The sequence below is a fragment of the Crocuta crocuta genome, unplaced genomic scaffold, assembly GCF_008692635.1.
Source record: "Crocuta crocuta isolate KB4526 unplaced genomic scaffold, BGI_CrCroc_1.0 scaffold207, whole genome shotgun sequence".
In the NCBI taxonomy this organism is placed as follows: Eukaryota; Metazoa; Chordata; class Mammalia; order Carnivora; family Hyaenidae; genus Crocuta; species Crocuta crocuta.
The window spans coordinates 3,101,317-3,127,067 of record NW_027531996.1 but is presented as its reverse complement, the minus strand read 5'-3'; the positions used below and the strand labels follow the sequence as shown (position 1 = coordinate 3,127,067).

Here is a 25,751-nt window from a genome sequence, read left to right as displayed (position 1 = left end):
TGTGATCCATTATTTATTTCCATTTAGGGAAAATAAATTTTTCTTTACATATCTTCTTGAATTTTTCTTGCTATACATGAAAACCAATGCATTCACTGACATAAATTAATATAAATAAATTAATCTTAATATTACAAAATAATAAGATTTAGGATTTGGCTATGAACACCTCCCTTTAGAAATATAGACTCTTATATTAATGCTGTAATATACTTTTAAAGACACTAAGTCAATGAAGACACCTTTCACCCTTTCACAGGGTCTTTCCCCAAAAGAAAGAAACGGATTGTCCTTAAACAAAATTATAGCCAAAAGAATTATTTACTCATTCTGTGTCCCCCCTCAGCATATTTTTCCTTTAAAAAATTTTGTCAGCGCATTCAGACTCATCATAATGGAATAAGAAAACATGCCAACGCCTTATAGTCAAGAGTTATTTTACAATATGGTTCGTCTCTCTTTGGCAAATTTGCTCAGAAGAGACTTCAGGTTTCTTGTTTTTAATATCCAGTCTGATTTTAGGTGTTTTGTTTTCAATATCCAATCACTGTTTTTAATATTTAATTTTCTCTGTAAACAAAAATAACATTACACATCTAGTGAAAAAAATCACTTATTTCCTTCACGTTCACGTTCTAAGCATGAACAAACCTCTACACTTTCCTACACTTTAAGCAAAGTAATCCCTCTCAATCTTGTAAGTTGTTCTATTTTCAAGAGGCTTAGGAGTGTCCCAGGACAGATTCGCTTCTTGCTCCGTTGATTTTCCTACGCACCTCAGACAGTGATAACATGAAAAATGAAGAACACTATTGCATTTATTGTGTCCACTCCTCCACAAGGTTCTAAGAAACTAGAAATATTCTGCACACTTGTGTGTACTTTCTTCTGAACTCTTCTTCGGCTAAGTCAGCTAGCCAATGGTTACTAGCATCATAAGCAAAACTGTCAATGTTATACATTTGTATCCTGAAAGTTAAAAAAGAAAACTAAAATCAAAATAAGTTTATTGACCGATGATACACATTAATCTTTTGGTTATTATGTGACAAATGATGAAAATTAATCCGTTAATGTAGCATGCAAAACAAATGCAAAATTAGTAAGTTATCCAACCTCAGCCAGCGTAGACTTTAGTGTTTAGTAGCTATCGCAACACCAACTAAAATAGGATACCTGAGTTTTTTAGTTCCTTGAAATTAAGCAGTCAAGTTAGACTCAATGAAGATACTTTCAGAATAAAAGTCAATGAAAACCCCTGATTACTACATGTGCAGTAGAGGAAAGTTTCATCAAAGGACACCTAGAAAAAGACACCCAGAATGTTTCACAGATACGTTTATATTATTTTTGTGTCTTAATTTTGTATAATATAAAAGAGATATAAGATCTATAAATATGAATTATAAAAGATGCCATAAGATGAATTTTAGTATTTCCTACACACCGGAAATTCTAAAAGCCACCAACCAAAAAGGAGAAACAAATACAATATAAGCCAATCATTTCACAATGCAAATAGTCATAACAAAGACATTCCTAACTGTAAGCCCTAACAAATCCACCTTTTATTTTTTCCAAATACTTGCAGTATCGCTAGCATCCAACCATTACAATAAGCTGAGTGCAAAACCCAAGACAAGATGATGAGCTGGCAATGGAGGACATGTCATGCTAATGAGAGATGCAATACATTAAACAGTCACTCAAGAAAACCAATTCAGACAAGATAATAGAGGTTTAAGCCTCTATTAGCCTTGAACAGTCACAGGCAAATCCTGCCCGGGATGTACTGATGGACATTTTGCAAGACACAAGATGTGACTTTATAAAACCATATACCTTTTAAAATTTACCAGAAGGTCTCACTTCTGAGGTATCACCAATCACGGTGAAATTACGAAAGACACTGCATGTTTTTCTGTTTTCATGTATGTAATAAGAGCTGAACAGCAGAGAAGGAAAACACTCATTGAACAATATAATTGTAATTTCAACCGAAAAGCAAGATCAGCATTTCCTTACAATCAGGGCCCTCTAAAACTTATCATGCAAGCTCGACATTTCTAAAAGTAAGAAAGCAAATCCTTTGATAGGCAAATACAAAGGATCACCAGGTGAAGGTACATTATCACCTTCATACTCACTAACTCTTTTCCCTGTCCCTATTAAGATCCAATTTTTAATTAAATCAGTATGAGATCAGGAGTATAACCAGGAATGTAAGAACTTAGCTCTTCAACAGCTTATACTTGGAAAAACAAGGCAAAGGGAGTGTTTTTTTTAAGGGCACTTGAAAAGGGCAAATTCTTCCTCAGGGGTTTGCACGAATTTCTCTGATTCAGAAATAGGGGGGTTTGGTTTACTGTAAAACCCCAGTGAAATTCAAAACAGATATTCTCTCCTATGTCTCAGCACTTTTCATCCTACTGAAACCATCATGGCCAATTATTTTACTAAAGTATGTAAAGAAGCTGAAGCAGCTCAGAGAGTGCCCAAGAAACTTCACATTCCCTTCCACCCCTCTCACCTACCAGGCGCTGGCTGTGGAAGGTAAACTGATAATGCTCTAATTCAAGGGAAGAGTTGGAACGAAGGCAAGGACGTCCATAAGGTGGGTGGTCTACTTTTTTTTCCCATGGTAGTTTTGCTCAAGCATCTGTACCAACGTATAGGTCTTAGAATTCTATATGTTTCTGGTGGACTCTAAACCACATTCTTAAAAAGCTGCTGAAAAATCTGAATTTATCTTTTACTACACTTGCTATTATAGCCGTAAAAACTATTTTAAAAACCCACAAAGCCCAGGACACAGTGGTCAGATAATTTTACTAAAAGACTGAACCATTTAGTGATTTAAAGAACATTTACACAATTTTGCTTAGAATAGGCTTAAATCCTATTGTTAATTTAAGGAGAAAGGCAAGAGTCACAGAGGGTAAAAAGTTAGATAGCTCACATCAACCCCCAAATTAAAACAGGCCATTTAGTAACAGCATTAAAATACAGTCGTTTTGAGGAGCCGGGGTGGCTCAGTTGGTTAAGCATTCGACTCTTGATTTTGGCTCAGGTCATGGTCTCACAGTTCATGGGATTGAGCCCTGCATCCAGGTCTGCACCGACAGCTCAGGGCCTCCTTGGGATTTTNGCAGTTTAGAAATAATTCAAGTTTATATGAATTCTACAGTAAGTTTTCTCAACAGTGAAATCTATAAAACAGAGGAGGGTCAATTTAAATAATCCTCTGTCTACAGGAAATGTCAGAGCCAACCAAGACATACTTAAAATACACACATTTAGTGCAGGTCAGATGTTTCAAATAATACTGACCTTTTTTTTCTAGGTGTTGCTGTTTTACCATCTGAGGGCTTTTGATATGCCAAGCAATATTCTACCTTCTTCTTTATGGTGGGCAACTCATTTGATCCTTACTACAATCCCCTGAGCTAGGGGCTATGCTTCTCCCACTTCACAAATAAGAAAATGGAGGCATTAGAGAGATGAAGTTGCCCATTGTCACACAGCATATAAAGTGCAGAGCCAGGTCGATTCAAATCAAGCAGTCAGGCTCTAGAGCCTGCCCTCTTAACTACTGGGCTGTTTTTAGCTACCTTGGCCTGTTTTAATAAATACAACTGAGAAAAAGGCTAAGCACAGACAATTTAACAGTATGTTAGAGTCTGACTCTTCCTGAGTTTTTGCTTCTGTGTATAACACACAGATCCTATCATAAATTGTACTGGGGAGGGACACAAAGTGATTTGATTAATAGATGGAAAAGTGAGAATTTAGCTTTCAAATCATTTGCCTTTGAAATGTTAATGTCCTTGAATTTCCAGGAAAAAAAAAAAAAACAAAAAACAGACAGAAAGTCTGTTGGCCCAGGGTAAGAATTACAGAGAAAAGCAATAAAGAGAGGTCAGAGAATACAATTAAGCAAAGAACGTTACCTTCTGATAGAGTGTTAAGTTTTACCGGAAAGAAGCTAAGAACAATTATTTTTAAATCATCAGAATTTCTGCTCACCCCGATTTTCCATAGTGCCAGATAATTTTGCCTAGAATTAGGGTACCAATTACAGTACAAGCAACAAGTCCTTGAGAAGGAAAAAATTTGGTAACATAGTTAATAGGAACGTGAACAATTATATTTAAAGTGCAGTTATTTTCACAATGACAAATACGTTGGATATGAGGCAAGTTCAAGAAAAATAGGAGACCTGAATTACAGTTTGTGTATGGCTTTCTATGCCACAAGTTTGACAGTAAAAATTGCATGATATTTACCCTGCTTTCTGTCAAAGGAAAATGAAATAAAATGTGGAAAGTATCACCATGCTCAAGTAAAATTCGTTTAACAGGTTGGAGGATAACGAAGTGTTTCAACCCAACCCTATTCAAGTTTCAATGCTTTGATCACTGATCTTCCAAATATGACAACTGCCTTAATTAAGTTCAGCACTAGAAAGTATCTTGAAGTTCACTCTCATTTTGCAGATGAGTAACTTGACTCTCAGAAAGATGAGACTTACATACGTGGTTAATGGGAAAGCCACTTACTTAATTCATAGTAAAGACAGGAGATGTAGGGCATTTTTCCATCACAGGAAAGGTAAAATCACCTGTGCATGGAGGGTAAAGCATATTTACTTTGCTTACATATGCCAATATGCCCTTCAGTGTTTAGTCTTTTGTAGATCAAATTTCAGTTAGTAAAGTTAATATTCACTTTTAAGATTAAGATGCACTATTTGAGTTGAATGATAGAAAAACAATTGGTCAAATAAGTTGGTCAACAATATTTTTTTTGTTTTATTTTTACACATAATTTTTCTTTTCTAAACTGACCCAATTGCCCTTTATCTGTACCATTGTTGGGTCTCCCTTCTCCTCCCTACTTCACCCTCTAGTGTTCTTGAAATCTATTATTTTGATCTGCATTGCATAGGGAATTACAGATAACAAAAGGAAAGCAACTGAGGTTAATGTGGCCAAAATCACAAATTGGGTCCAAATCAGCAAACTACAGGTGTCACACAATCACACTGTCGTATGGCTACGTGATTTAACAAAACAGCTATTTCCACCACAGGTAAGTTTTTATAGTATTTTACCCAACCAATTTCTTTAACTGATCCCCTACCACCATAACATTAGCTTGGAAAGACTGTATTCATAAAATATATCATGGTTCCTCAAAAATTTGAAGTTTCTTTTCCCTTCCCCATTCCCCATTAACCTCCACCATTTTCAACTGTTGTAAAACCATCCCATTTTCAATTTGAATGATAAACGAAGACAGAAAATTTTAAAGTGATCCAGAGTATCTGGATGGCAAAACTAAAATCTTATTCTTAGAACACTGATCAACCCATGTAATTCTAGAAGAATGTGTGTGGAGACTGATGTTTTTGCAGGGAACTAGAACAAAATACAGAAATAGTAGAAACAGGATTCTACATAAATGATTCTTTAGTAAATTACTAAGAGTATTACCTCCCAAGTTGTAAACAAAGAACACTTTAAGGTATAAAGGCAATAGTTATGATCTCAAAATTCACTTAGTATCTACAGAAAACCAATCCAAAGGTGAGTCAGTGTTAAAGACTTACGACTTGGAATAAAAGAGGCAATGGGATTATGATTATACTACTAATGTTCCTAACCAACAATTGAAGAGTTTTTAGGTAGGAAAATTATATGATTTTACAAAATGGGTTTCTGCCAAGTAAAAGGAGTGCTTTAGCAATGTTCCTCATTGTCTAGAATGATACTTAGAGTTTAAAACACTGCAAAGCAGTTGGCCACCTCATATTTCATTACTCCAATAACTAGCACTGTACTTGGCAAAGAGTAGGAAGTGTTTAGTAAATATTTATTAAATTACAATTAATCTTTTTACATATGAGAAAACTGAGACCAAAAGAGGGGAAGGTGAACAGTTTATTACTGGAGAAAAATGTATTTCTAACCCTAGGCTCAGGTCATGATTTTAATTGTTCTCAATTAAATTTATTCTCGATAAAAATACCCAAGATTATTCAAGCACAATTTACACTAGATGGAATACCCCCTCCATTCCTGAAGAACCCACGTCAGATTCCACACACAAGATATGATGTTAATTTGGTGATGCTTTTTTTGAAGGAACGTGAATTTGTCTCACTTCAAAAGATCTCATTTATATTGTCAATAAAATGGAAATGTAGTCCAGATGCTATGATAACCTTAAAAAGTTGTGAATGGGTTGTTCTTCCTTCTAATCATATTTAAGAAAACAGAATAAAGGAACTGAGGTCTGTGGACAAGTGAAGTCACAATGGAAAGGGATTTTTATAGAAGGAAAAAGAATGTGCTTGATTAAACCTTAAATTCTCAGATTTAGAAATCAGACTTCAACACTGCTTCCTCAGCAACATCCACAGGACCCTGTTAGGGTTTTGTTACTGTCAATGGCTTTTCTGTGTCTCTGTATTTTTTAAGTGGGAGAAATTTACACATTTCTCTTTCCAGCCGAAGGAGATCAATGAAAAATTATATGATTATGTTATCTGACTTCTCAACTTTGAATAACTTGTACATAATTGAAGTAATTTTATAATGGGATTTAAGCTCATAATACATATAGACAGGTAATAACACATACCAAACACCTTGTATCATATCATATCTTATGCATTTCAAATTACTACTGATGATTCAAGACTCTTAAAAGTCCACTTCCATCTGGGCTAGTCTGTAACATATGTTGTATGCAGGTGGATGTATAAAGCATAAATTAATAAGCATGTGATATTAAAGGATACAGGAAAAGCATTTTAGATATTTCACTGAGTTTTCTCTAATTTTTTCTTAAATATTCCTTCAACAGACCTGTTAAATGCCATGAGAGATTTACGAATTTCACAATATAAGATCTCAGGAACGATGCGGGAAAAAAGTAAAGAATCAAGGCAACATTGTCAAATTTGAGTTGTGCTGATTTTTGTAAAAAAGAAGAATCTGTCCATCCTTTTGAGTGCCTAGTGCTGGAGAAACAAATCATCTGCCTCTATTTAAGCACCTAAGAGATGTGTGACCTCGGGCAAGTTACAAATCTTGCAAAAACAGTTCTTTCAGCTGAAAAATGGGACATAGAGACATCATAAGATGTTCTGAGAAGTAAATATAATAATTTATATAAGAATCTTACCACAGGACTTGCCACACAGCAAACACGCAAATATGACTTTAGTAAAAAACAATTCTTATTCTTTGGTGTGGCTAGAGGGAATTGCTAAAATGCTCAGAACACCATCTTAAGAAAACAACAGTGGCTGCATTCTAGGACTTCCTTAAGCTAACATTTATTCAATGTTGAACACTGTGCTGGGACTTTTCATATCTATTATCTTATTAAGCTTCGAAGACCTTAAGTAGGGATAGCATGAAAGGAGAAAACTGGGACTCAAATTAAGTTCGGTCACTTGGGTTGAATAATTACTAGATTAAACAAAACAAAACAAGATTCAAACCAAGTTCTGATTGACTCCAAAGCAGAAGCCTGTCGTCTTCTATACAATGTTGGCAAAAGAAACAAAACCAGAAACAAGGGCAAAAATGAAGTACAATTATGAAGAGCATGTATTCTCAGTGGGGTGTAGTATCATTCAAGGAGGATGAAAAAAATCTTACTTTCTTATGTATAAAGTAAAGCTAGAAATACAGTATATAGATTTACATTATATTTGTGGCAGTAAAATGTCATAGGGAGATGATTAGGGGGGAAAATGTCTAAAAAGTTCCTTGGGGGGAGAGGGCAATAATGAAATTAAAAAACAATTTCTGAGGAACACTAATACGAAGTCAGCAGAAGAACAGCTTTGAACTTCACAGTAAGGTCTTCACTTACGTGGCAAATAGGGAAGTTCGAGTATCATCTGTATCACTCACTAACATTGCAGTGTAATCAATAAAAGCAATTTACTTGTGGGGCGCCTGGGTGGTTCAGTTGATTGAGTTTCCGACTTTGGGTCAGGTCATGATCTCGCGGTTTGTGAGTTCAAGCCCCCCAGCGGGCTCTGTGCTAATAGCTCAGAGCCTGGAGCCTGCTTCAGATTCTGTGTCTCCCTCTCTCTCTGACCCTCCCTTGCTCGCACTCTGTCTCTCTCTGTCTCTCTCTCTCTCTCAAAAGTAAACATTAAAAAAAATAATAAAAATGTAAAAAAAAGCAATTTACTTGTAAGTAGAGTTTATCTTTAAAGTGCCACTTAAAAGAGGCAGGAATAAAAGGCACGGCAGAAGGAATTGAGTGACTATTGTAAGAGCGCTGTACGGGGACAGATGGTGGCTACTCGTGCATGAGCAAGCGTAACGTATACACTTGTGGGATCGCTGTGTTGTACACCTGGATCTGATGGAATGTGCGTGTCAACTACATTCAAATAAAAGCAACTAACAAATATAAATAAAAAATAGAATGAGAAAAGGGGCCTGATTCACAGACTACATTGAAGAAATAAAGATAATACTTACGTTTATATTTTACGAGGATAGGCTCCCAAGAAAACTATTGCTGTAAGTCTTATTTAAGAAGAGAAGAGCTCCCCTTTATTTTTGAGCACACGTTAGAATTAAAACTACCCCTGAGAGAAAGCTTCTGGAAAATCACACAGTCCATAGTTCAAGAATTTCAGAGAAAATAAGCACCTCAGACCTTCATCCAATGCTACTGAGCAGCTGAGAAAAAAACCCATCCGTTAGACTCATCATTCTTCATGTTAAATCATGAAATCATGAGATTTTCATTTAGAATACATTTATTTCTATTTAAAATATCAAACAGACAAAGTGAATTCCAGCTGTCCAAATCTCTCAAGATAAATGCTTTAGCTAAGGAGAGGTTCATTCAAAATATAAAAGAACTATAAATAATAATAAACACCTGCTTTCAGCTTTAGCCCCTTGTCTCACTCATGCATATATAGATAGGAGACTTTGGCTTATAAGGACATAGTTTTAAAATATTCACTTTCCTTGTAAGAGTATATTTTCTATTGGGTATTACTTATGCCAATTTAGCTGTATTGCTTTTGAACAAACATTTCATTTACCATCTTCTTTAGGAGTTATTAATATTCTTGTTAAAAGGTATAGCATCAAATCATATAATTTATGAACAACAAAAAAGGACTGGAACAAAGGCTAGAAGAAATTGCCACACAGGTAGGTCCTTAGGGCTACAGCAACAGAATATTCTTTAAAGCTCTCTTTGCTTTAAATCACTGACAGGGAAGGGAAAAGGAAGTGGATATAACCAAAGGTAGCAGTCTGGTTTCTCTGGAATACGACGGAAGTCTAGAAACAGTCAAGGAGTAGTTTATGATTAACTGTAAAATACTAGAGGCTTAAAAACTGCATGGGTACCTGCCTCTTCCTTGTTATTCTTTGGCCCCGAGCCTGACTATACATTGAGACAATAGGCATTCAATAATACTTTCTTGACTGGCCACATGATTTGAAGTTGACCTAACACTACCTTGGAACAAGAACATGGTTGGGAATCCTTAGGAACATACCGAGTGCCTAACGGTGTCCACCAAACGTGTCGATAAAATGCTTTTACCTGTTTTCTCTTTGATACCTTTAAACACCGCATTTTAATAGTATTCCTAAGACACTTAAAAGACAAGATTCTCTTCCAGGAATGTGGATTGTACATCCCACATTTATGACAATTTCTTTTAACCGCCGAAGAACCAAACTTACCAATTGCAATGATGTTAGCATCTGAAGAAGAAGAAGAAAAAAAACAGAATTACAAAAAAATTTAAGTCACGGATTTCCTAGCAATTTTATAGATCAACAAAATGTACTTCAAAGTTCAAAAGGAACTCAGATTTTCATAATTAAAAGAAATAATTATAAACAAAATATGAAAGTTATGTATTAACGTAATCAAGCAACATATACACCAGTGCATATCTATTCAGCAGAGTCAATGCTGTATATATGAAACATGACTAAGAACACTGTAACAAATGCCATATAGTTTGGTTATAGGACTTGACAACAGGAAACGAGTTTGAAAGCTTAAATGGTAGACTGTGATGCAATCCTATGAGGTGTAGAAATACACACACAACATAAGAGTTAAAACTAGATAGAATGCTTACACACCAGCCTGAGGGCAATAATTGTCTTGAAGGAGAGAAACAGAGGTAGTGACGTAGAATAGCGTCTGTAATGTTTAAATTCTTAAAAATACCCAGCTAATGGCAAAAAAAAGGCTTCAAGATAACAACTGTGAAATGTATGAAATCGTTACAACAATATGGTCACAATGTGTAAAGCTATCTTTAAAAAAACACAATTATTTGATACCATTGAGGAATGACCAAAAGCAAGCAGGAATGGTATAAGATTCTGTGTACTTGCATCATTTGGCTTTTTACCTAATGGAATCCAGAAATATACAAAGGAAATTTCAATAATGGTATCTGTAAAGTTTTAAGCTCTTAAAAATTATCTGGGTGATGGCAAAATAGACTTCATCATAGCGGTTATAAAATCTGGACAAAATATGGAAAAACAGTAATATCAGTGACTTGGAGGCACTGTGGGGGCACAGGAAGACAGCCAGAAACTGGTCAAAAACAAAAGAGAGAGAGCTGCCTGGAATGAGGTTTGCATATTTGCAATGAGGGAAATCCCTGGGCCATGTGGTATATAGAGGGCAGAATACCAGGGGCCTACTGGCTGGATAAGTCAGTGGATGAAGTCAGGATAGATAGAACATCTGGAAAGTGAGGGGGTAAATCTGAGGGGCTTCTAAGATTTTATTTCTTGACATTTGTGGTAGTTACACAAATATTTGCTTTAGAAAAGTTATTGAGCCATACATGGATATTTTATGCAGTGTGTGTGTGTGTGTGTGTGTGTGTGTTGACTTCAATCATAAATTTAAAACAATTAAAATAATTCTCCTGGCTCATAATTCTATTGAGATTTTCCAAGGAACTGAAAACAAAAATAGGTATCTCTCATAGGGAACGAGAACAAAAATTTGGGCTATACATTAGACAAGTTATGAGACAAAAGGCCATCCTGGTGGCCTGAAGCAGTAACTAGTAAAAAGGGTTTCACTGGTTCACTCAACAGGTATTTCTGAAGTCTACAGCGTATTTTATTCCACCTTTATAAAAGCTGTCATTTAAAGAGTCTTGTGTTAATATAAACTATTCTCAAGAATTCTGTGTTTTCACTTACTTAGAAGACACTGTTGAGATTCATTATCAACTTAGCAGTTCTAGGGAATCTGGAGACCCTTTACCATGCATAAGAAACGGATATCTATCAATAAACCAGACCCAGAAATCAGCCTTAAGGATGGTACATATTTGGTTCTCAGAAGGGTCTTGAAGAAGTCAATGACTCCCTAAAGCTAATATAGAAAACAGAATTTCTTCACCAACCTTCATTTAGCATTGTTTTTATGAAGCCACATCTTTTTCTATGTTATTGTAAAATGTTTCTTTTTCAACAATTTGCCCTAGCATCCTTCATGTCTGCCTCTGAAGAAAGTCAAGAGCATTAGCATGAACAACTCTTTCTACCATAGCACATGAGATCCATACTCAGGAAAACCCAAACAGTGTCAACTAACCTGAAGAAGCAGTTCCTCTTTCTTTTTGTGGGCTTGTTGCATGAACGTGCGTGGTTGTCCTGGGAGCAACAGCTGAACTCTGTTTTGCTGTAATATGAGCAGAGGTCAATCTTTTTGTTGCATGGAAACCCTTAGTCACTGGGGCATGTACAGTAGTAAACTTTTGTATTGCTGGAACATTCTTTGAAGTTCTTGCTGTGGTGGATCTATGGGTTGCTGGTATGCCCTGTGTAGCAGATGCAATTGCCATGATGGGGTTCTGGGCTGCTGGTGGGGTCTCTGTAGATAGAGCACTTGATATGGGGAATTTTTTGGCTGTGGCTGAATCATTTGCTGTGGTGAGTTTCTGAGGAGTTGATTGGGACTTTGTAGTTGAAGAGTTTACTTTGGTGGGGTTCTGAGGAGTTGGCAGGACTTCTGTACCTGGAACATTTACAGTGGTAAGTTTCTGAGGAATTGGGAGAGTTTTAGTAGCTGAAGAACTTACTGTGTCAGGTTTCTGAGGAGTTGATGGGGACTTTGTAGCTGCAACATTGCCTATGTTGGGTTTCTGAGTAGTTGGTAGGATTTCTGTAGCTGAAGAATTAATTGTGTCAGGTTTCTGAGGAGTTGATGGGGACTTTGTAGCTGCAACATTGCCTATGTTGGGTTTCTGAGTAGTTGGTAGGATTTCTGTAGCTGAAGAATTAATTGTGTCAGGTTTCTGAGGAATTGATGGGACCTTTGTAGCTGAAATATTTATTGTGTTGGGTTTCTGAGGAGTTGGTAGGGCTTCTGTAGCTGAAGAATTAATTGTGTCAGGTTTCTGAGGAATTGATGGGACCTTTGTAGCTGAAATATTTATTGTGTTGGGTTTCTGAGGAGTTGGTAGGGCTTCTGTAGCTGAAGAACTTACTGTGTCGGGTTTCTGAGGAGTTGATGGGGCCTTTGTAGCTGAAACATTGACTCTCTTGGGTTTTTGAGTAGTTGGTAGGATTTCTGTAGCTGAAGAATTAATTGTGTCAGGTTTCTGAGGAATTGATGGGATCTTTGTAGCTGAAATATTTATTGTGTTGGGTTTCTGAGTAGTTGATAGGGTTTCTGTAGCTGAAGAATTTATTGTGTCAAGTTTCTGAGGAGTTGAGGGAGATTTTGTAGCTAAAACATTTGGTGTGTTGTATTTCTGAGGAGTTGAAAGGACTTCTGCAGCTGAGACATTTACTGTGTTGGATTTCTGAGGAGTTGACGGGGCCTTTGTAGCTGGAGCATTTATGGTGGTGGGTTTCTGAGGAGCTGATGGGACTTTGGTACCTGGAACATTTATGGTGGTGAGTTTATGAGGAGTTGATGCAGCTTCAGTACCTGGAACATTCACTATGGTGGGTTTATGAGGAGTTGATGGGACTTTTGTACCAGGAACATTTGCCATTGTGGGTTTCTGAACTCTTGGTATGTCCTTAGAAATCTGGGAATTTTCTGCAGAAGAAACTTATTAAAAAATATTAGCTAAATAATGCTGTGAAGTTAAGACTGAGGAAACTACTTTTTGCTCTGTGACTTCTCCCTTTCTCTCTAACAAACACCTAAATTTGACTTTTAGGAAACCAAGTCTTATTGTGAATTTCCCAAAGACCTGAAATGCCCCCTTATTTTTGCTCTGATATAAATGATACCAATTTATATATGCACCAAAGTAGTACTGAGGTTTGTAAACTGTTTTCTGTGTAACGAAAGGAAGCCAAAGTCAAAGTTGGTAATAATCTCTGTCTGTGACACACCCCAAATTAAGATGTTTTCTCTCACTAAATGTCTTCCTTTGCTTATGCCAAAACCAAAGAACAACACTGGACAGAGAGATAATGGCAACACGGTTCCTTTTCCCAATGCTTTCTGGCATGTTAGTGACCTTGGGAACTTGTTTTATTTTACTTCTTTTTTAAAGTAATGAAGTCAATCTGAATAAAATTACTCTATTTTCTCTCGTGCTGGCTATCAATTTTACATATATTCAATCTAGTTCCTCCTTAGATTTCAGGTCAGGTAACCAATATCTGAAGTGCAAATTCCATTATGATCTTATGAGAATCGTAAATCTAAACACGTGGTACAGGGGCGCCTGGGTGGCCAGTAAGTTAAACGTCTGACTTCACCTCAGGTCATGATCTAACTATCCATGGGTTGAGCCCCGCATCCAACTCTGTGCTGACAGCTCAGAGCCTGGAGCCTGCTTCAGGTTCTGTGTCTCCCTCTCTCTCTGCTCATGCTCTGTCTCTCTCTCTCTGTCTCTCTCTTTCTCTCTCTCACACACAAATAAGTAAACATTAAAAAATAATTAAAAATGAATAAAAGCTTTGCCCGCCTCTCTCTTTCCTGGCAGTGGTCTTTTATGTGAGTTGCCACGGATCTCCGGCTCAAGTGTACCTCAGAATGGCTGCCTTCACTCTCCACCCCCAATAGTTCTAGTACATGCAGTCCTGCCTGTTCCCACGACTTGAAACTTACACCTTTAAAACTATGACCTTAAAAGGGGTGCCTAGGTGGCTCAATCATTAAGTGGCCAACTCTTGAATTTCATCTCATGTCATGATCGCATGGTTCATGAGTTGGAGCCCCACATCGGGCTCTGTGCTTACAGTGTGGAACCTGCTGGGGATTCTCTTTCCTTCTCTCTCTCTGCCCCTCCCCTGCTCTCTTTCTCTCTCTGTCTCTCTCAAAAAATTAATATTAATAAATAAATTTTTAAAATGTGACAAGAAATTGATCCAGATATTGCAGTTATTGTAATGAAAACATTAGACTACCATGCCTACTTGGGCACTACCCTAGAGCTGTAAGCTCTAAATAACTGATGATTCAATAAAATGGGAAAATAAAGATGAAGTACATCAAATCAGCAGATTAAGAAAAAGAAGCACATATGAAATCTCACCAATCATTAAATTAATTCAAACAATAAAATGAAATGTTCCCCGCTTATATGATCATATCTCCACATCCCAATAACCAGTATCATTAACTGTGCAGGGAAGCAGCACAATGATGAGATATCCCTGGGAGAGTAAATCGCTAGAGTGTTGGAAACAGTGTTGGTACAGTCTATCAAAACTTTAAATGCATATGACCTTATTCCAGTAATTGCACTGCAAGGACTTTACTGTACAAAATGTACTTGCACACACATGCAATTCCAGGTGTACAGTATTCCATGTAGCATCTTTGGTCATAATAATTCAAAAAGCAAACTAGGATCAAAAACTGAATTCCCCTCAACAGGTTAAATGATACATCCACACAACAAGCTATGATTGAAGAAATAAATATGTGTGTGTGTGTATTTACTAGAAACAAATGCAAAGCTTTGTGAACGGTGCTCACTTCTGAGAGTTTACGTCTCATTTTATACGAGTCTGCATGGTTTTAATATTACTGCACTGTTTATGTACACCCTTCATAACAAAAACCTACTTTTCATGAACACTGCTATTTAGAAATTCATGCCAAGGCAATTCCAAGTATAATTATAAAAGTAGCATTTGCTTGAGTTATACTGGCATTCAAACACCACATTGCCCAAACAAACACCACCTCCTGGGGCCACTATCTAGATCCCTCAGTTTAATCTAAGTTTCCCTCCTAACTGAATAAAATAAACCACCCTATACACCCATTGTATTAATATTAACTCATTGAAAGGAATACGGTAAGAAAGACCAAAGCTAATTCACTAAAAGCATGAGACATTATGATATGTGTGTGCACAGGCGTGTGTTTTTGTATATGCCATGTGTGTGTGTCTGTATGTATTTATACATTACCACATGTTCTCCGTATCAGTGCTTCTTCCTTTCTGGGAAGACATAGACCCTTCTGAGAATCTTAGGAAAAACTGTGCCCCCCAGAAAAATGGACAACATTTTTACATTCATTTCTCAGGGAGTTCATGGAATCTCTGTAGCCCACATAGAGCCTTCAGGGTAAAAATAAGACAAGAACATAACTATGAAGGCTGATTACCTTTGCATTCAGGGGGCGGGCCGCTCCATTCTCCTCGGTCATTTTTAACAGTACAGTAAATAGAGTGCTCTCCGGTCAGGGTAAAGCCTTCATTACATTGATAGGTTACAGACTGTTGATTTACGTAGGTTTTCTGTGGATTTTGAATGGTTCCGTTCCTAATTCCTTGTGGTTCTGGACAAGAAATTTCTTTAAAAAATGCCGACATATTTTAAGTTAATAAAACTGCTAAGGTATTTTTACACAAGATTAAATTCTGTTAAATTACGTTATTTAAAAAAAAATAAAAAATCTACCATTTTTTAAATGTAGCATTATCAGCAAGGGATGCTTGTGAATACCTATTAAGTAATGAATAATATATTGGGGCTTTGGATGCAAATACTGCAAAACATGAATGCTAACTTTGACACCAATTTATAGAAGAAAGATTTAGGACCGGGGTGCCTGGTTGGCTTAGTCATTTAAGTGATTGACTCCTGATCTTCGCTCAGGTCATGATCTCGTGGTCCTTAGGATCTGGCCTTGGGTTAGGCTCTGCTCTGATAGCATGGAGCCTGCTCAGGATTCTCTTCCTCTCTCCTCTCTGTCTCTCTCTCGGCCTCAACCCCTACTCGCTCTCTCTCTCTGTCTCTCAAAATAAATTTAAAAAAGAAATAAATTAGAACATATACGTAAAGCAAAAATTACAATAAAGTCTGCACATATTACATGTCCAATTGTGCTAGAAAAACTAATACTGCCAGAGTTCAGTAGTGAAAGCAGGGCTGAGATTTTAAGGAGAAAATGGAACTTGAATTTAATACTGAGATGTGCCCTTCTGCAAAGACAGCAGAGAAGTGGCCAGTGCTCTTCATTCCAGGAGGAAATGATGCTAAATGAAAGGAGCTTAGAAGTCAAGTGGCAGGGCGCCTGGATGGCTCAGTTCATTAAGCATCCGACTTAAGTTCAGGTCATGATCTCAAGGTCCGTGAGTTCGAGCCCCGCGTCGGGCTCTGTGCTGACAGCTGATTTGTGTATCCTTCTCTCTTTGCCCTTCCCTCACTCATATTCTGTTGCCTTGAAAAAGTAATAATCCTTTGAAAAAATTTTAATAGAAAAATTTTAAAATGAAGTCTATTGGCATACTTGGGAAAGAGGAATAGATCATTCTGACAGAGCAAAATACCTTAAATATCAGGAGTACATTTTAGCTTTTAGGATAATTTTTTTAAGCATGTATTGACTCACAGCCTTTTACTTCAAGTAAATTTATTGAGTAGAATATGTCTAACAAATACAAGCAGAATCTCTCTGTTATACTCTAAAAGGAGGCTCTTCCTAGAAGTTGCCCTCATTAATGAAAATAATACAATAGTTTCACATTCTCTAGAGCCATGACATTGGGTTTTGGTTTTTTTTGTTTGATTTTTTTTTTTTTTTTTTTGCCTTGAAGCAGGAAAGCAATGTGATCACCTGTATACATCAAATTATGTTACATCAAGCGGCCTTAAGTAACCAGAGAATACTAGAAAATTTATAAATTACTTTTAGGCCATTGATTAAAGCAAAGAGCAAGGGCAAGTTAATCTGCCTGACACTGAGCTTGGGTGTGTCACATGTCACATGGGTGATGACACATGTCACCATCAGTACAGTGCAAATATTTTCTGAGCCCCTAACGCATACCAGTCATTGTTCTAGAAACAGAATTGCAAAACAAAATAAGATATGAAGTCCTACGTCTTAAAACAGAGTGACAAAAAAAAGATTTTAATTTAATTTTTAATTAAACACAGAAGGTTCTAATTTTAACACAAGATAGTCAGGCTTATCGTAGAAGTGCGTTCCGTGGTGTGGAAAGAGAAAAAGGACAGTTAATCAGCTGGAAGGTCAGGGGAAACTTCTAGAAGGACTGTCAGAGCAAACTCTTAATAAGAAAGAAAAAAAGAAAGAAAGAAAGAAAGGAAAAGAAAAGCCCAGCAAATGAAGGGGCCAAAGGACATTCCAGGCTGAGGCTGTCGCAGAAGGAAAGCTGTAGGGCAGTGAGTGTGGGTAAAGCATGAAGTATGAGGGCAAGAAGTAGGCAGACCATGGCTAGCCTTGTATGCTTTACTAAGGAGTCTGGATTTTGTAAATGATGAAGAGACATGGATCAGCTTTAAGAAGGAAGAGATGAGACACATTTGTGCTTCAGAGGCATCACTCTGGGTAGAGTATGGATGAAATATTATAAGAATAGAGGACGGGGCCGTTGCACTCAATGTCACCTTTGAGCTCAGGCAAGTGGGACTCCTGCCCTAGCTTGCACACTTTATTTTTTTTTAAGTTTTATTTATTTTGAGATAGATGGGGTGGGGAGGGGCAGAGAGAGAGGGAGAGAGAGAATCCTAGGCAGGCCCTGCACCGACAGCACAGATGCAGGGCTCAAGCTCACAAACCGTGAGATCATGACCTGAGCCGAAGCCGGATGCTGAACGAAGTGAGCCACTCTGACGCCCCTAGCTCCCATACATGAAACCAGCATGCCGTGGCCCTGCTCTGACCGTGCCTCGCCCTACCACGTGGGACATCTGCAGGCCCGAGAAGATATGCTCACTGAGAGCTCCTCCTCCACTCCCACTGTAAACCATGCTTTAGCAACTGGCCCAGAATTCCCTGTTTTAGCACTCCCTGCAAGGCCTGAAAGGGTCCCTTCCACTGGTCTGTATTCTTCTTCTTCTTCTTCTTTAATATGTAACACTTCACAAATTTGTGTGTCCTTGAGCAAGGGCCATGCCAACCTTCTCCATATCGTCCCAATTTTAGCGTATGTGCTGTGGGAGCAATCACAGGGTCCCGACTGCGGAGGATGGTCCATACTGCTGATGTGTACATCTGTAGCCCACAGTGCAGTGGAGGGGGGAAAAAAGGTCACAGGGTACGTGACTTGGGTGTGTGGGCCGAGTTGCCCACTGACACGCGTCAGAGACTTCTCACAGTGACAGAAGGGGATACCTATTTGAGAAAGGTTGGGTCTTAGGTCATGAACCTCCATTTACATTTGCTCTGGGCCCTTGAAAATGTTAGGAGTGGCCCTTACTGCAAGAGCCCAGATGAAGGATGATCAACTATATGTAAGTCATACAGATGGAGGGTTAAACACAGGTTTGGAAGTATATTAAGGAGATAAAGCAACACGGTTTCGTGATTAGAAGTGGGAGGTGAAGATATTGGGATGGGTCTGGGATGGCAGATATTATATAGCAGGGATTCATTCCAGGCTCGCAGGGGATAGCAGTTCATTAAAGGTACTTCTGAAAAAGAAAACTTTGGGAGAAAGATAGGAAAACAGATCCTTCTGACACTGAGGCTTCATTCAGAAAGGACCAAGCACTACTCATGTTTGCTGTATAACCAAAGACAAATCTTGAACATATCCCTTTGCCATCTTTCCCGAATCTACACACAGACATTAAAGCACTGTTGTGTGTCAAGAGGCCACAGCTGTGTACTTGAGGTGAGACAGCTCACTGTTTTAGAATGTATACTTTCCACTTCATCCTGTGGCATTATCAAAACAGAAAAATTAAGTTGTGTGGAAAATCAAAGCCGGAGCTAAAAGAACTGGGCATTGTAGGGATCGTTGAAGACACAGGTTGTTTAGGAAGAAGGGCTCCTTTTTGAAGGACACAGTTGTCAATGGTTGCTGAGTTGAGAAATGGATAACAGAATCAAAGAGGAAAGTAGGAAGCTCAGGCAAAGAGGAAAATGGAGTTCAAGTTACCAGACAGGGAGTAGGACCGTGGCCCAGCCACGGCTAGGCGTGAAGAGAAAGTGTGTTTGCAGTGTAGAAGCTCTTTTGTGCTGGATTATGTGCTTCGTGTCCACAGGTCTGTGAAGTTCCTGACGGGACTTGCTTGGGAAGATAATGGCCTCAGAATGGAAGACTGCTTGTCCAGTCTCCTGGACAAGTTGTCTGTGTCAGGAAAAAATACAGTCTAGTTCCTCTTTGCTGTTCAAACTTACTTAAGTATCATTTACAACACCCCTTGCTGGATGGTGGAAATGGGAAAGATTTTTAGTTACACTAAAAATGTCAAAGGGATAACCACAAGAAAAAGATGTAGCAGACATATGAGGGTGCAGTGAGCACAAGGTGGTATGCCGGGTAAGGGTGTGGGTGTGGCCGACTTTCTTCTGTAAGCTCTTGGTTGGCAAGGCTTCATTTTATTTGTCTTCATATCAACTGATCCCACACATTCCCTACCACAGTGTGCCAATCAATATATGCTTGACAAATTACACTAATTCTACTCCAGTTTCCTGTTCCCAATAACACCAAGAACTTGAACTTAGCAATGATGTTAGCAAAGATGGGAGAAATAAAGCCTACATTTTTAAAGTTTGTTAAAAAATGTTTATTTACTTTTGAAAGAGAGGGAGAGAGACAGGGAGACAGAGACAGAGAAAGGCAGAGAGAGAGGCAGAGAGAGAATCCCAAGCAGGCTCTGCAATGTCAGCATGCAGTCTGATGCGGGGCTCGATCTCATGAACTGTGAGATCATGACCTGAGCTGAAGTCAAGAGCTGGACACTCAACCAACTGCATTCACCCAGGTACCCCTAAAGTCTACATTTTTAAATGCTGCATTTTCCTTAAGAAGAAAAAAGAAATATGTTGGATATATTTTACCCCTCTCAATTTTCAGGAGACTTATGTATCTGGTGGACATAAATTTGACTTGATATATGTATTTATGATATTATTTCTATGCCCTATCTCCTCTTTAGAAGATAAGATTCTCAAGGGAAGAAATCATATTTTTTTCTATATTGTATAACCTTATTTCCCTAATGATGAAAAATAAATCACACTTTGAAACATTTACTGATAATTAGCTCAGCTCAGAATCCCAAAAGAGGCAGCGAGGCAGCACTTGTTTTAGAAAAATAACGGATTTGAAGTCCAGAAGTCTGGATTAAATGTCTTCTCTTGCCACTTTTTTGGGAAGTAGGGTGAGATCATATAGACTTTCTGATCAAAAGTACTTTAATCTATCAAATTAAAAATTGTGGGGGAAGAAAAACTGTATCCATTTTGCTTGATGTTTAGAAGGAAAGGCAGGATGATGAACGACTGAGCACAATACATATCTCAGTTTGTTGGCTTTTGTGTATGTGTATGTTTGTTTTGGAGTTTGTTGGGTTTTTGGTCCTTTACCTCCATAACTAACATAGTAAGAAACATTACTAATGAAGTAGCTAAGACATTCTTACATTGGAAAGTGAGGGTACTATAAATACACACTGGATAATTCTTAATGGGAGAAAGTAATGTAGGGGCACATGGGTGGCTCAGTCAGTTAAGCATCCAACTCTTGGTTTTCGCTCAGGTCTTGATCTCCTGGTTTTGTTGCATTCTAGCTCCTCCTGGGGCTCTGTGCTAACCACGTGGAGCTGCTTGGAATTCACTCTCTCCCTCTCTGCCTGCCCCACCCCCACCACTTGTGCTGTCTTTGTCTCTCTCAAAAATAAATAAGTAAACTTAAAAAAAATAAGAGAGAAAGCAATTTATCATTGACTATTCAGCCTTACTACCAGAGCATTGAGGTTTTTTTCAGTCTTACCTTCACATTTTGGCAATGGATTAGACCACTCCATAGTCCCGTTTGGCGAAAGGTAACAGAAACTAGAATCTGCACCTACTAACCTATACCTAAAACAGTGAAGGGAGAAAAACGTTAGGTCTCATCCACACGTGACTGACTTCCCTTAAATTCTCCAGAATATCATCTTAAAATATTTACTATACCAGTAGATGGAGACAAGACAATAGATGATTAAAGTTTCTTTAAAGGAAAAGAAAAAAATTACTTTTAAAAAGGTGATATCCAAAGAGTAAGAAGATATAAGACATGCAAAACATTTTTTATTTGGGTGGGGTCCCTGTGAGGAAAACATGAAAGTGTTTTGAAACACTTTACAGCGATACAGGTGCTTGGCTATTTTATATTTCTGAGTTCTAAAAGATCAATACAGGATTCATAGAACAAAAGAACATATTTTAAGGGTTCAAAGCACTCTGCAGATTTGATATGAATCATACTAATGATCCAAACATGTCTGTTTCCTACAGGAGACAAGTGATACTGGTATTTTTATTTTATAAAGAGCAGGGACACACACATATGGAGTAAAATATCATAATTCAATGTGCAGATATTTAATGAAAAAATGAACATAAAGTTTCCAGCAGGGTCTGAGACTCTGATGATACTCAGTGAGTGAGTTCCTTTTCCACACATATGGGACTTAGAAAACACCTCAGGTCAGAATGATATTTTCACATCAGGAATAAGTGTCTTTGACACATAATGCTTTCTAACAGGTCATCTGCATATAGAAGAAAATATGGTAAGTTTAGGTAAATTAAGGATTGGTTTCACTTGAACCATTAAAGGATTTAATTCCTGCAAGTGCCAACACATTTTAAGTTTTTTCCTTCACTAATCACATTTAAAATTTTATAGTGAATCATATATGTACTGAAATCTAGCAATTGAGGGAATCTGATGTTATGAGAAATTGTCCTTTCTTGCCCCATTTTATTACATGTAGCTGAGATGTGCTCATGATAAAAGATCTCTGAGCAGAGGACTTGTTTTATGGAGACTAGCTTGTAAACCCTGGCCACAAATCTAAACACTTGCATCTTCAATCCTAATTTATTTCACATTTATTAAATATAGAGTATAAATACACAGTATGCCAAAACTTACCCCATGTTACATGAGAAGAAAATAGATGCACCATATAATATGTCAGTTGTTATACTGACATGACCATATTCTATGTTTCCAGGAGTAGCACAGGATTTTTCTAGAAGAGAGCACAAATTTATTTTTTTCATTATATTATCAGGCACATCTATGCAAATTCATTGTCACCTCTTATCCTTAGACTTTTAATACCCTGCTTTCATTTGGTAAGTTTCAAATAACAGAACATATTTAGAATATACGCTTATTACATCTGAGGTAGCCTTAAACTAATGAAAAGTGAAATCTATGACTTAATTAATATTCCTATCTCACAAGTATTTAGTTACCCTAGTTTCAAATAAAATGAGTGGTTCTTTTCAGAAATTTTAAATCATGACATGCACACATAGACTTCCAGCATGAAGGAAGGAATACTATTTTCCAAAATACCATGTGATTGAGAATACTCTGTAAAATTATACTCACTTTTACAAAACTCTTCTGATTTGGACCATGTAAAATTCTCAAGGCAAGTTAGTTTCCCTGAGAGAGTATGGTCCCTTCTGTAGCCCTGACGACACTCGTACTCCACAGTGAAACCCTCTGGGAAATAATTCTGTATGCTAAAAGACTTCTTGAGCAATGCAAAACGTAGTGTGGGTGGAACATCACAGCTACCTGAAAGTATTAACAAAGTCAACAACATAAGTAGCATCACTTTGTTTTATAATCTATGTTTAATTATCCAGAATTATTTGATCCTTTACATCACTTCTTTTTCGTACTTCTTTGTACATATTTGGTATTTACTATATTAATGACTATGACACAGCATATCTAGCATATTCACACATATATTTTAATTTCCTAATTATTAGAGGCCTATGAAGTAAATTTGGTATGTAGATATCACTGTGCCCACAATTCAGGAAATAGAACCCATTTAAGTTGCTGGCACAGTTCTGGCACTGACGCTTACTTGCCCCGTGGAGGACAGGGATGAGATGAGAACCAGTATTTCCAGACCCTTGGGCCAATGTCCTGGGCAGCAACAATAATAGTGACAATAACAGATAGTATTTACTGACTACTTCTAAAGTTTTAAACATAGAACTCATTTCATCCTAACAACCCAGGAGGCCAAAGATCAGATGAGCCAACAGTGTACATCAAAGTGTTAACTGTAAATGTCTGTCCGGACAATTGTGAATTTGGAGAAGTACGGGATCGTGGAAGGGACACTGATTTCTAATCCAAAGACTCAAGTTTGGACGCTGGCTCTTGTGCATAAGAACCGTTGATCTCAAGAAGTTATTTAACTTCTGGGGGATTGTTTCGCCACCGTAAAATGGGAGTCAGAGTTCCTACTTGACTCAAGAGGTTGTCTGGAGGAGTCCGTGGAGTATTATATGGAGAAGAGTTATAAACTCTAAAACTGGATACATGCTTAAAGTCTCACATCACATTCTTCAACACATTGCCTTCTGAAATCATGGATACATTAAAAACAAAAAGTGAAAGCTGATTTCATACCTGGTTTCGAAAAATACTTGTGGCAGTTTCTGTATTTATGTACCTTCTATTACTGCAGGTTGTCCAAAGGTAGGAACCAAGCCTTATCTTTATCTTTACTTGTATATGTCAAAGCTAATGCAGGACTATGCCTCTAATGATAGATTTGGAGGCAAAAATAAAGAACTTTTAAAAACACTACCACAGAGTTGTATTTGCTGAGTCCTACCTTGCAAAATGAAATTTAAGAAAACAGACCTATGTTATGTGTCTCAGGGTGGTTCCCAAACATATATCATTGACTTCCTAAATTGCACCTATTGTTTATTTTCTCTATTATTTCAGGAGGTACAGCGTTAGGGGAAAACAACAGCAACAGAAACAAAAACCAAACAAACCAAACAACAACAGAAAACCCAAACCTGTTAATGAAGGATCAGGACCTATTCTGGGAAGTAATGTCAGGCAATTAGCCACAGGGTAAAGTGCCAGGTATGCCTTAGGGCTTAATAATGCTTGAAAACTATCAATTACCAGTCACTCTGAAGAGGAATAAAATTAAACTAACAAGGTACATTCCATTCCCATAACTCATATATATAGATAAAAATTAAGAACTTACGGTTACAAAATTCTGCCATCTCTGACCATTGATTGTTACTGAGACAGACCACTGAGTCTGTCTTGCCAGGAACTTTTACAAAGCCTTTGTTACATTTGTATGTTACTGTGCTTCCTTCAGGAAAATTCTTAACACCATTACTCAGAATTGGGTGGGCATTAGGTACATCTGGGGGCAAGCTGCAGTCACCTAGAGAGGGGAAAAAAAAGCACCAAAGGAAATAATAGTTTTCAATTCACAGCAACATCCCTTTTCCAAGAGGAGTAAGGGAACCAGCAATGGCTTTTGAAGCACATGTAACATTTCCATCCAGCGCTGAACTGACATACCAGTAACTTGCCAGGCTGCCTGTCTGGTCAATTAATTCAGTGCTAAAATAAGGAATCACCCCCCTCCCTTCATTATTTTGTTTTTAAAGTGGCTTAGAACACGTGTAGATACAGTTGCTAAGCGCACAATAAAGACAGACGCCCCCTCGGAGCGTTACTACTGTAAGAGAAGACGTGCTAAGCTGTGCACACAACTATTTAAGAGGGGAGAGTGGTCGACTCTTTGGCCTCCCACCCTTAAAGAGATGTTGGGGGGCTGAACACTGACTCTTTGAGCCCTGCCCTTTGGGGTCCCCGCCTTTGGCCGCTCCGCAAACTCAGCCCGCGCTTCCTCGACAGTCCGCGCCTCACTCCTAAAACCATAGGAGCTGGGGTCCGCCACAGCAATACCCCAAAACTGCAGGTTGGCAGCGGAGATCTCTCCCTGTCCCCAAGAGGTCGTGCCCGTCGGAGCTCTGAGCCTCCAGGGTAGAGGATTACAGGAACAATTACCCTTGCCCACATTCCTCACCTCCCCCGGGTCCCCGATTTCCCGGTCTTCGCGGAGACGGATCCCGCCCCTCCCACCCAGACCAAGGGTTCACCCAGGGCGGGGGCTGCCCCCCCCTCCCGGTCCCCGCTCACCCTGCGCGGCGGGTGGGCACAGCAGCAGCAGCAGCAGCAACCGCACGGTCAGCCCGCCAAGGAGGCGCAGCGCTACGGGGACGCTCCGCCGCGCGGGCCCCATGGCGCGCGCGGGCACAGGGACCCGGAGTGAGTCGAAGCCGTTCCAGCAAAGAGCGGTAAGTAGCTGCTGCGACCGACGGTTCCGCCCTGCGGGTTAAATTAGCGCCTGGGCGGGGCTGGGACTCTGAATCACAAAGTGTGGGGCGAAGAGACGAGTGGGGGGAGTTTGCAGCGCCAGGTGCCGGGCGCGGCGGGGGGGGGGGGA

The 25,751-nt window shown here is 38.4% G+C and overlaps 1 protein-coding gene and 1 non-coding gene across 12 annotated transcripts; both read right to left on the bottom strand.

The window, feature by feature from the left end:
* CD55 (CD55 molecule (Cromer blood group)) lies at positions 1-25,665 on the bottom strand. 11 transcript variants are annotated; one of them, XM_077775143.1, is made up of 11 exons: positions 25,445-25,662; positions 24,492-24,680; positions 22,844-23,035; positions 22,376-22,475; positions 21,224-21,312; positions 15,637-15,825; positions 13,036-13,110; positions 11,644-11,730; positions 9,747-9,767; positions 4,027-4,096; positions 1-969 (listed from the first exon to the last, which is right to left on the bottom strand). In XM_077775143.1, the coding sequence occupies exons 1-11, from the start codon at positions 25,545-25,547 to the stop codon at positions 846-848; spliced, it is 1,239 nt and encodes a 412-aa protein (XP_077631269.1). In that variant the 5' UTR covers positions 25,548-25,662; the 3' UTR covers positions 1-845. The 11 variants fall into 11 exon arrangements, with proteins under 11 accessions (XP_077631269.1, XP_077631259.1, XP_077631264.1 ...); XM_077775140.1 differs by having other exon boundaries at positions 879-969; positions 12,131-13,110; positions 25,445-25,664; XM_077775133.1 differs by having other exon boundaries at positions 11,644-13,110; positions 25,445-25,661.
* LOC144240756 (U6 spliceosomal RNA) lies at positions 18,344-18,447 on the bottom strand. The gene has a single exon (XR_013337844.1). It is a non-coding gene; the product is annotated as a U6 spliceosomal RNA (small nuclear RNA).
* Positions 25,666-25,751: the final 86 nt, after the last annotated feature.